General features: G+C 44.6%; 1 protein-coding gene across 1 annotated transcript in view; it reads right to left on the reverse strand.

Moving 5' to 3' along the window:
- Positions 1-12,453, reverse strand: part of LOXL2 (lysyl oxidase like 2) — a 111,779-nt gene that overhangs the window by 45,447 nt on the left and 53,879 nt on the right. Inside the window, exon 3 of the mRNA XM_040346078.1 lies at positions 10,040-10,215. Coding sequence (XP_040202012.1) covers positions 10,040-10,215 — 176 coding nt within the window. The remainder of the gene's footprint in view (positions 1-10,039; positions 10,216-12,453) is intronic.

Here is a 12,453-nt window from a genome sequence, read left to right on the forward strand (position 1 = left end):
TTTTATCTGGGACTAAAAATTGCCTGTCTGTAAAAAATATAAAAATACTCTCTAAGTACAGGTTGCAATAACACATGGCCAGTTTTACTGGCTTATTCCTCCATTCTGCCAAACACATGGCCCTGCTTGGTTATCAACAATTCACTAAGCAGTAGATCTTTTATTGTCATCACGATCATCATCATCAGACAAATATAAATCTACATACACTATAATACCAAAAGTATTGTGACACCGGCCTTTACACGCACATGAACTTTAATGGCATCCCAGTCTTAGTCCGTAGGGTTCAATATTGAGTTGGCCCTCCCTTTGCAGCTATAACAGCCTCAACTCTTCTGGGAAAGCTGTCCACAAGGTTTAGGAGTGTGTCTATGGGAATGTTTGATGATTCTTCCAGAAGTGCAATAATGAGGTCTGGCACTGATGTTGGCCAGGCAAATTCTTCCACCTAAAACCTGCTCATCCATGTCTTTATGGACCTTGCTTTGTGCACTGGTGCGCAGTCATGTTGGAACAGAAAGGGGCCATCCCCAAACAAAGTCGGGAGCATGAAATTGTCCAAAATATCTTGGTTTGCTGATGCCTTAAGTGTTCCCTTCACTGAAACTAAGAGGCCAAGCCCAACCCCTGAAAAACAACCCCACACCATAATCCCCCCTCCACCAAATGATTTAGACCAGTGCACAAAGCAAGGTCCATAAAGACATGGATAAGAGAGTTTGGGGTGGAGGAACTTGACTGGCCTGCACAGAGTTCTGACCTCAACACGATAGAACACCTTTGCAATGAATTTGAGCGGAGACGGCGAGCCAGGCCTTAGGCCGCGTACACACGGTCGGTAAAAACCGATGGAAACGGACTGAAGGAGCGTTTCGTCGGTCCAAACCGATGGTATGTGGGCCCCATCGGTCAGTTATCCTTCGGTCAAAAATGTTAGAACTTGCTTTAAAATTGAACCGATGGACGCCTAACCGATAGGTCAAAACCGACGGTTAGTACGCAAAAGCATCGGTTAAAAACCCGCGCATGCTCAGAATCAAGTCGACGCATGCTTGGAGTACCACCTCCAACCAACCACACATTGAATCCAGCCTCCATCCAGTCAGCCATTGAGTTCCACCTCCTCCAATCCATTCATTGAGCTCCACCTCCACCCAGCCACACATTGAGTTCCACTTCCACACAGCCACGCATTAGCTCTACCTCCACCCAACCATACATTAAGTTCCACCTCCACATAACCACGCATCAGCTCTACCTTCACCCACCCCCACATTGAATTCCACCTCCACTCAGCCACTCATTCAGCTCCACCTCCACACAGACACACAATGAGCTTCTCCTCCATACAATCACACAGTGAACTTCTTCTCCCTCCAATCACACAGTGAACATCTTCTCCATCCAATCACACAGTGAGATTCTACTCCATCCAACCACACACTGAGCTCCACCTCCACCCAGTCATACAATGAGCCACACATCGGGTTCCACCTCCACCCAGCCACTCATTGAGTTCCACCTCCAACCAGCCACACATTGAGTTCCACCTTGACCCAGCAACACACTGAGTTTCATTTCCACCAAGCCAAACATTGAGTTCCACCTCCACCCAGCCACTCATTGAGTTTCACCTCCAACCAGCCACACATTGAGATTCACCTCCAACCAGCCACACGCTGAGTTCCACCTCCACCCAGACACACATTGAGTTCCAGCTCGACCCAGCAACACACTGAGTTTCATTTCCAGCAAGCCAAACATTGAGTTCCACCTCCACCCAGCCACTCATTGAGTTTCACCTCCAACCATCCACACATTGAGATTCACCTCCAACCAGCCACCTGCTGAGTTCCACCTCCACCCAGACACACATTGAGTTCCAGCTCGACCCTACAACACACTGAGTTTCATTTCCAGCAAGCCAAACATTGAGTTCCACCTCCACCCAGCCACTCATTGAGTTCCACCTCCAACCAGCCACACATTGAGGTCCAGCTTGACCCAGCAACACACTGAGTTTCATTTCCAGCAAGCCAAACATTGAGTTCCACCTCCACCCAGCCACTCATTGAGTTTCACCTCCAACCATCCACACATTGAGATTCACCTCCAACCAGCCACCTGCTGAGTTCCACCTCCACCCAGACACACATTGAGTTCCAGCTCGACCCAGCAACACACTGAGTTTCACTTCCACAAAGCCAAACATTGAGTTCAACCTCCACCCAACCACTCATTAAGCTCCACCTCCATCCAGTCACACAGTGAGCTCAGCCCCCACCCATTGGACTTCTCCCCAGTCCAGACACACAGGGAGCTCCCCTTTCTTTCAGGCATACAATAGGCTTCCTATGTACCCAATCATGCAGGGTATTCCTCCTCCATTCATGCACACCAAGTTACAGAAGCAGCTCCTTTCCACCTCTACACACTGGGAGAAACTCCCCTAGTAAAGCATATAATCATATAAGGAACACAAGACACACATTAGGAAAGGACTGTTCCAACTAGCATACACACATTTAAATTCTTACCCCACTTCACCAGACCACAACGCACCCCTAAACGGCCACACAGCTTCATAGCACATCTGTGTAAAGGAAATAAATATATTTTCGAGAGTAATTATCAATTCTTTCTCCTATTGTCAGCTACATAGTGCAAATGCCACACATAAATCAGAGAAAATGGTTTCTAAGCACTAAAAGAGACCACTCATTTAATTCCTGTGCTTCAGGGCTCATATACTTCTAATAACTAAATAGACAGAACCTTCTGAAAGAAACCAAAAAATACAGACAGACATACTACAAGCAACAAATATATATAATTCACAATGAGGACCTTCCTCATATAGCCAACCAACTACAAGCATATAACCCGCAGGTAGACTAATACATAACATTAACTACTGGCAGGTACAGGGGAAACACTACTACTGGCAGGCAAAAACAGAGCCATTACTACAGGCAGGCACAAATGGAGCACTTACTCTAGGCAGACAAACACAAAGTTCTTGCTACAGCCAAGCATACACAGAGTGCTTATTAAGGCAGGTACACACAGAGAGCTTGTTGTGCTCTTTATTACCCAGCCGGGTAAAAACAATAAACTTGTGGTGAAGAAGGTAAAGTTGAAGGAAGAAGAATAGCAAATTCAGGCGTAGTAATAGGGAAACATTCCTTCTCCCACGTGTAACACTTCTTTGCGCCACTCCTGCCTGAGTGGAATAGCGTACCTGGACAGGCCTCTCTCACTGATCTGGCAGCCAGAGTATCGCTCGAACCTTTGACAAGAAGTCTCTGCCACAGGCCCTCCTAGTATGAATTCAGTAAGAAACCTCTGCCACAGGCCCTTCTGATTGTAGTTACGGAGATGTACCTCCTTAGTAAAATTAAGCCTGGATCTCCTTCTAATTCCTTTCAGGTACCGAGTGACAGGTGACCAGACTCCCAGTGTCCGGATACCTCGATCCCGGGTGGATTGTCGAGACCCTTGTTGGCTCTCCTCAGATGGACTCCCCACCAAACAGCGATACCGCTTGGGATCTTCAGAATTGGGAACCCAGTCGACCACTGGGCTCCCTGCCACGACTCAAATGTTCCGGACCCACATGGTCCCGAAATCAGAAACTCCGCGTTGTGAGCACGCCCCGGTCAGGTAGGCCATAACGCTGGGGCGCCGTGGTGCAGACACCCTAAAGGTGGATGCCGCACTTGAAGAAGAAGAACCCGAACCAATGGCGTCTGCCCCATAAATACCCTCCTCCAGCATGCACAGCGAGGCTCAACCCTCCTGATTGGCTGCTGGGGAAGAGCACCCAAACCTTGACTCCACTGCTGCCACCTACTGCCCTGGGGTAGGAAGAACACCCCAGTACAACAGAATGAGCCCACAGCACAGGCAAGCCGAGACAGAGACCCAGTTCGAACATTTTAACCAGATCAGAGTTTAACTACACTCTAAACTCTTTCTAAATTTAAATAGCACCAGTACTTTGAAGTAACCAGGCGCTACACATGCAAGCATGCAAGGAAAATAAAAAAGTGCGACTGAACTTTGCAAAGTGCACAGTCAAATTGCCTTTAGTACATCAACTCCAGAGTGTTTACTACAGGCAGGCACACACAGAGCACATAGTACCAGAAGGTGTAAACATATCACGTACTATAGGCAGCAACACAACAGAGTGTTTACTACAGATATGCACAATCAGAGCCCTAACTACAGGAATGTACAGAGAGCCCTTACTACAGGCAAGGACACACAGAGAACATACTACTGGCAGGCAAAGAGCAAATAGGCTAAAAGGCAAAAAATGCTACAGGTGGGCGCACACAGAGCACTTTTAAAGGCAGGCTCATACCAAGTCTTGGTAAAGGCAGGCGAAAAGGGGTGCCTTTTACACAGACCCATACAAAGTTCTCAGTACACACAGGCACAAAGGAAGTACCTACTGCAGGCAGGCCCATACATAGTACTTAGTACAGTCAGGCACAGGGGGGGTATCTATTACAGGCAGGCCCATACAGAGTACTTAGTACAGGAAGGCACAGAAAGAGTTCTTACTACAGGCAGGCCCATACAGAGTACTTCGTACTGATATTCACAGAGGGGGTACCTACTACAGGCATGCTCATATTGAGTACATAGCAGAGGACAGGATAGAGGCAGTACTTACTTTAGGCAGGTCCATATAGGGTACTTGGCACTGTCAAGCACAAAGGGTGTACCTACTACAGGTAGACCCATACACATACAAAGTACTTCGTACAGATAGGCACAGAGGGAGTGCCTACTACAGGCAGGCCCATACACAGTAATTTGTACAGATAGGCACAGAGTGAGTACCTACTACAGTCAGGCCCATAAAAAGTACTTCATACAGATAGGCACAGAGGGAGTACCTACTACAGGCAGGCCCATAATGAGTACTTGGCATAGGCAAGGATAGAGGCAGTACTTACTGTAGGCATGTCCATATAGGGTACTTAGCACTGGCAGGCACAAAGGGTGTACCTACTACAGGCAGTCCTATACACAATTTCTTGGTAAAGGCAAACACAGATGGGGTACCTTCTATAGGGAGACCAATACAGAGTACTTAGCACAGGCAGATATATAAGGGGCATCTATAAACCACAGTCACAAGTAGCTCTTCTACAACTGTTATAAACATATTGGGATTGATTTACTAAAACTAGGCAATGCCAATTCTGATGCAGCTCTGCATATAAACCAATCAGTTTCCAGGTTTTATTGTCAATGCTTAATTCAAAAAGCTGAAGTTAGAAGCTGATTGGCTATCACGCAGAGCTGCACCAGATTCTGAGAGCTCCAGTTTTAGTAAATCTCCATTATGTTTTAAAAAGTCTGATTCACTAAACTGACTACTTGATATATTAAAATATTTTGAGGTAGTTGTATTCACAAACACACGTGGGGGGTTGAGGCTCTAAATATATTCACACACATACATACACCCTTTGTGCAGATGTGTACACACAACATACAAAATGTCAGCTATATATACACTATGACCACGCTCTGAGCAAACATATTTTAAGCAGAAGACGCACTTCTTGAACTTGTGACCCAGACGCTTTGTAGGACATCCAGACCAACCAGTCTGGGCTCAGATGCTGGGTTCAGTCATGTCCAGCCTGGGCACAGAGTGTAAACACAGCACAGACTGCGTTGGCAAGGTCACGCCTAAAGCAAATCACACATCACAGTAACAAAATGAAAGAACGTCAGGGGAGTGATGGTTCAATCTTAACACGATAGACAGCTGAAAGGAGCACAGTGTCTGTCACAGCGAGGGAAAACCCAGTGGTGGGTATACATGCCGCACAATACAGCACTGTACTCAGTGAGCTGTGTAATAATATATGTGTACTGTACACTAGGTGTGATTACTTTGGACTGGTGAGAACTGCAGGAGAAGAGTAAACACAGACCTACACACTGCAGCCTCTGGCAGCTCACATAATACTGTATATAGAGCAGCAGTAACAGCAAGTACACAGAGGAGACCTGTCATACAGCACGTGTGTGTCCTATAAATGATGCCAGGGATGTTCATTCAAGCCCACCATTTCTTTTCATATAACGCTTCCATTGTGTACTTGTATTTACCATACGGGCGAAGTATAGGGGGGGGGGACTTTGGAAAGCTGTTCAGAATCAGCAAATACTTTATGACTGCAGCTGTCAGCATGTGGAGTGGAGTATGGAAGTAATATAAGAACAACACATGTACAACATAAGGACACACACATGTACAGGACAATGTACCTGGATGTACAGTATTGTATATGAGTGAGGGACAAGGATGTACAGGATGGCATATGAAAGAGGTAAATGGATGTACAGAATGGCATATAAGAGAGGTACATGGTTGTACAGGATGGCATATAAGAAAGGTACATGGATTACAGAATGGCATATGAGAGAGGTGCATGGATGTACAGGATGGCATATGAGAGAGGTACATGGATGTACAGGATGGCATATGAGAGAGGTACATGGATGTACAGGGTGGCATATAAGAGAAGTACATGGGTGTACAGGATGGCATATGAGAGAGGTACATGGATGTACAAGATGGCATATAAGAGAAGTACATGGATGTACAGGATGGCATATGAGAGAGGTACATGGATGTACAGGATGGCATATAAGAGAGGTACATGGATGTACAAGATGGCATATAAGAGAAGTACATGGATGTACAGGATGGCATATGAGAGAGGTACATGGATGTACAAGATGGCATATAAGAGAAGTACATGGATGTAAAGGATGGCATATGAGAGAGGTACATGGATGTACAAGATGGCATATAAGAGAAGTACATGGATGTACAGGGTGGCATATAAGAGAGATACATGGATGTACAGGGTGGCATATAAGAGAGGTACATGGATGTACAGGGTGGCATATAATAGAGGTACATGGATGTACAGGATGGCATATAAGAGAAGTACATGGATGTATAGGATGGCATATAAGAGAAGTGCATGGATGTATAGGATGGCATATAAGAGAGGTACATGGATTTACAGGATGGCATATACGAGAGGTACATGGATGTACAGGGTGGCATATAATAGAGGTACATGGATGTACAGGATGGCATATAAGATAAGTACATGGATGTATAGGATGGCATATAAGAGAAGTACATGGATGTATAGGATGGCATATAAGAGAGGTACATGGATTTACAGGATGGCATATACGAGAGGCACATGGATGTACAGGGTGGCATATAAGAGAGGTACATGGATGTACAGGATGGCAAGAGGTACATGGATGTACAGGATGGCATATAAGAGAGGTGCATGGATGTATAGGGTGGCATATAAGAGAAGTACATGGATGTACAGGGTGGCATATAAGAGAGGTACATGGATGTACAGGGTGGCATATAAGAGAGGTACATGGATGTACAGGGTGGCATATAATAAAGGTACATGGATGTACAGGGTGGCATATAAGAGAAGTACATGGATGTATAGGATGGCATATAAGAGAGGCACATGGTTGTACAGGATGGCATATACGAGAGGTACATGGATGTATAGGATGACATATAAAAGAAGTACATGGATGTACAAGTTGTTTACAGGTGGAGTACCTGGATGGACATTGAGATATTTTGATAAATTGTAACAGTGTATGTGCGGGAAGGTATAAGGAAGATTATATATAGAGAGAGAGATCACACAGAGTATTTGTATAGGCTGGATAGGGAATAGATATCTGGGCTGTGTGCACAGATGGGATTAGAGCTGGTTTCAGGATGGACAGTTAGACAATGACACACATTCGGTGTAATGCATGACACACAAAGCTGATGATTAATGGAAATGGTGACTTTGCTACAGGCAGCTCAGTCAAGCTTCATCTTCAAGGGAGTCGGAGCAAACCCTTCAGTCCCTCTGGACCTCCTGGGACGCTTGTTGTCCTTAGAGTGCCAAGTTATCACTGTAATATTGAACTTTAAGGAATTGAAGCTGAAAAAACGTACAGCTCATCTCCTGGACTAGATTCAATGATCCTGTAATGTACAGCAATCTACAGCAACCAACCAGAACATTTCTGCTCTAAAAGATGATTTTTTTTTGGCCTCTACTGTATATCTTTTTACATATATCACCTACAGTGCTTCCGGAAATTATTCACAGCGCTTCACTTTTTCCACATTTTGTTATGTTACAGCCTCATTCCAAAATGGATTAAATTCATTATTTTCCTCAAAATTCTACAAACAATACCCCATAATGACAACATTAAAGAAGTTTGTTTAAAATCTTTACAAATGTATTAAAAATAAAAAAATCCCATGTACATAAGTATTCACAGCCTTTGCCATGACACTTAAAATTGAGCTCAGGTTCATCCTGTTTCCAATGTTCATCCTTGAAACCTGCGAGACAGGACTGTATCGAGGCACAGATCTGGGAAAGGGTGCATGTTTCTGCAGCATTGAAGGTCCCAATGAGCACAGTGGCCTCCATCATTCGTAAATGGAAGAAGTTCGGAACCACCAGGATTCTTCCTAGAGCGGGCCACCGGGCCAAACTGAGCGATCGGGAGAGAAGGGCCTTAGTCAGGGAGGTGACCAAGAACCCGATGGTCACTCTGACAAAGCTCCAGCGTTTCTCTGTGGAGAGCCTTCCAGAAGAACAACCATCTCTGCAGCACTCCACCAATCAAAGACCTGTATGATAGTCCAGACGGAAACCACTCCCCAGTAAAAGGTACACGACAGCCCGCCTGGAGTTTGCCAAAAGACACCTGGAGGACTCTCAGACCATGAGAAACAAAATTCTCTGGTCTGATAAAACAAAGATTGAACTCTTTGGCCTGAATGGTAAGCGTCATGTCTGGAGGAAATGTACAGAGACATCCTTGATGAAAACCTTCTCCAGATCGCTCTGGACCTCAGACTAGGGTGAAGGTTCATCTTCCAACAGGACAATGATCCTAAGCACACAGCCAAGATAACAAAGTATGGCTATGGGACAACTCTGTGAACGTTAAGTGGCCCAACCAGAGCCCAGACTTGAACCCGATTGAACATCTCAGGAGAGACCTGAAAATGGCTGTACACTGACGCTCTCCATCCAACCTGATAGAGCTTGAGAGGTCATACAAAGAGGAATGGGAGAAACTGTCCAAAAATAGGTGTGCCAAGCTTATAGCATCATACTCAAAAAGACTGGAGGTTGTAATTGGCGCCAAAGGTGCTTCAACAAAGTATTGAGCAAAGGCTGTGAATACTTATGTTTGTGTGATTTTTTTTTTTTTCGTTTTTTATTAAATTTGCAAAGATTTCAAACAAACTTCTTTCACGTTGTCATTATGGAGTATTCTTTGTAGAATTTTAAAGGAAAATAATGAATTTAATCCATTTTGGAGTGAGGCCCCTTTCGCACATGTGGACCATACGTCCGCTTTTTCATCCATTCGTTTACAAATGAAAAAGGGACATACATTGATCCCTATGAGATAGCGGGTGTCAGCAGATGAATATCCGCTGACACCCGATCATATCAGTGTCCGCAATACTCCGATTCTGCAGACGGAGAAAAATCATATTTTTCCATCCGTCTGCAGAGCGGATCAGGTGAACACGGACAGACGGTCTGTGTTCATCCGATCCCCCCATAGGGGAGAGCGGAGATCTGACAGGGCGGTCCCTGCACAGTGTTCGGGGACCGCCCTGTCATCCGCCGGCTCAGCGGGGATCAGGGGAGCGATCCCCGTTGAACAAGCGGAGGTTCACGGGGTGGATCATCACGAATCTGTCCCATGTGAAAGGGCCCTGAGGCTGTAACATAACAAAATGTGGAAAAAGAGAGGCGCTGTGAATACTTTCCGGAAGCACTGTATGTCTTGCATTTTACTGGTGATATATAAGTACACTGCCTTCATTCTATGAATTACCACTGAATGGAATATTATAAAATATCTTATATCTCCACCCACAATTCTTAGGTGTGGCTTTTCCCACAATCCTCACCTCCAGCCGCTCCACCAAAGCATTATCATATTTGTACCCAGGGATCCTGCGGTCGCTGCACTGAATGCCGACGTCCTCACTGTGCTTGCAGTCCGAAACCCCCCAGCCATTAGAGGTGCAAGAGGCAATGCTGCTCTCTCTGCCGTTGCAGTGTACGTTGTCCAGCCAGATTGTACCTGAGGAAATAGGAGAGGGCCATTCATTCATTCAATGAAGCAGGACAAGCAGTCATGATAATGTGTAACCAATTAAAATTTAGGTTACTGTAGTCAGATAAACATAATGCACTGATGTCATAGTGGGTTAAATACACATTTAAAAAACAATCTATAAAAAAACAATCTATAATTACCTAATGCAGAATTTCAGAGAGACAGTGAGCAAGCATCAAGAGCAGGGGGATACTGGAAATCCTGTGTGAGTACCCTTAATTAGGGATGAGCTCACAATGTCCAGATCCTAGTCAGAACTCACCTGAGTGATACTGCTAGGTAGATGCCATCTATACTGTGCCAATCATTTGCAGTCAAAGCATTCCCAGCCACATGTATACAAGGGGAGTGTATACCTGTAACTGCAGGGCAGGGAATTCCTAGGCTGCTTATGACTGGTCTAGTATATTGACAGATTCCAGGTGGGATCACTCGGGTCAGTTTGGACTAGGATTAAAACACAAATGATCTACTCCTAATATGGCTGAAAGAAATTTTCAACTTTTTAAGATCATAGTTGGCTATAGATTCAAAGAAAAATATGGTTTTTGGTAACCTTGATGAGCACCCATCATGACTGGGCTCATGTAAATGACCAGTTTTAAGGGGTCACTAAAGGATTTTTTTTTTTTTTTTTTAGCTAAATAGCTTCCTTTACCTTACTGCAGTGCTGGTTTCATGTCCTCATTGTTCGTTTTTGCTTTGATGTTGCTGTAATTCCTCTCTGTTCTGGACACTTCCTGGTTGTCTGTTTCCTGATCACCACAGTACTGGGAGATTTCTCACTGTGCTGACTAATCAAGGAGGTGTGTCTAAAACCCCTCGGCACCAATCCAGTTTCGTTTTGCAAAACCTTCACTGCCCTCTATTGGCTCTCTGGCTCTGTACATCAGAGAACCAGGAAACAACAGCAAAAACAAAACTAAACTGTAGGTACATTATATGATTGGTTTTTATCTATTTTTAATCATTTTTAAAAGGGATCAGTTAACTATTATGTCTCTATACCCTGTAAACAGTCATTTCTGCAAAAAAAAAAAAAATCCTTTAGTGACCCTTTAAATCATTAAAACTGCTCATGCATACTAAAGAAGATATATAATTGAGTCCTCATTTAGTTTTTTATTTTATTTTATCTGGGCTTTAGTGTTGGGTTCAAGATCTCTTGAAGGCTGCCATTTTTGTCCTTTTCATCATCTTGTCCTCGCGCACGGTCTCCCAGCTCCTGAGAGTGCAAAACACTGTCAAGTAACATTGTCAAGTACAGAGTTCTGTTGGCACTCTCATGAATTTGGCTGCAGTGCAGGTGGTCAAGAAATTGACAGAGCAGTAACTGTCAGGCCCCGTACACACGTCCGAGAAACTCGACGGGCAAAACACATCGTTTTGCTCGTCGAGTTCCTTGTGAAGCCGCAGAGGATCTCGGCAAGCCGAAATTTTCCATTGAACAACAAGGAAATAGAGAACATGTTCTCTATTTGGCCCGACGAGATCCTCGTCGGCTTCCTCGGCCGAAAGTGTACACACGACCGGGTTTCTCGGCAGAATACGGCTCCGATCGAGTTTCTGGCTGAATTCTGCCGAGAAACTCGGTCGTGTGTACGGGGCCTGAGACCTCAGGTGAGGACCTCTGACACTCAACCTAAAACCCATCTGTGCACCCATCCCTGATGTCTGTCAATCAGCTGTGCAGGTGAGACTATACAGTCAATGCACTCCGATTCACTTTCTACAGGCTGCCTACATGCAGATTAACAGTGAAAAATAAAATAAAAAGGAAACAGCTCTGGCCACTGCATGGGACTGACGGCCGTGTGAATAAGCCCTTAATCTTAAAATTCTGACTTTTAATGTCAGCATTATGAAACTCAGAATTCCAACTTTAATCAAAGAATTCTGAAATGATAAAGTCAGAATTCTGAGTTTAATCTCAGGATTTTAGCTTTAAAAAATTGGAGTTTTGACTCTTAATCACAGAATTCTGACTTTTAAATGCAAAATTCTGACTGTACATTAAGTCAGAATTTTTACTTTTAAACATACTGGGCCAGATTCCCGTACATCCTGCGGCGGCGTCGCGTAAGCTATTTACACTACGCCGGTATAAGGAAGAGATATGGGGTGGGGGTGAAATAAATGAATAGAACAATTAAGGGTGGGTCCTGGGAGGGACGTCCTGCAGCTGAACACTAATGCTTTGAT

The sequence above is a fragment of the Rana temporaria genome, chromosome 3 (genome assembly GCF_905171775.1).
Source record: "Rana temporaria chromosome 3, aRanTem1.1, whole genome shotgun sequence".
NCBI classification, from domain to species: Eukaryota; Metazoa; Chordata; class Amphibia; order Anura; family Ranidae; genus Rana; species Rana temporaria.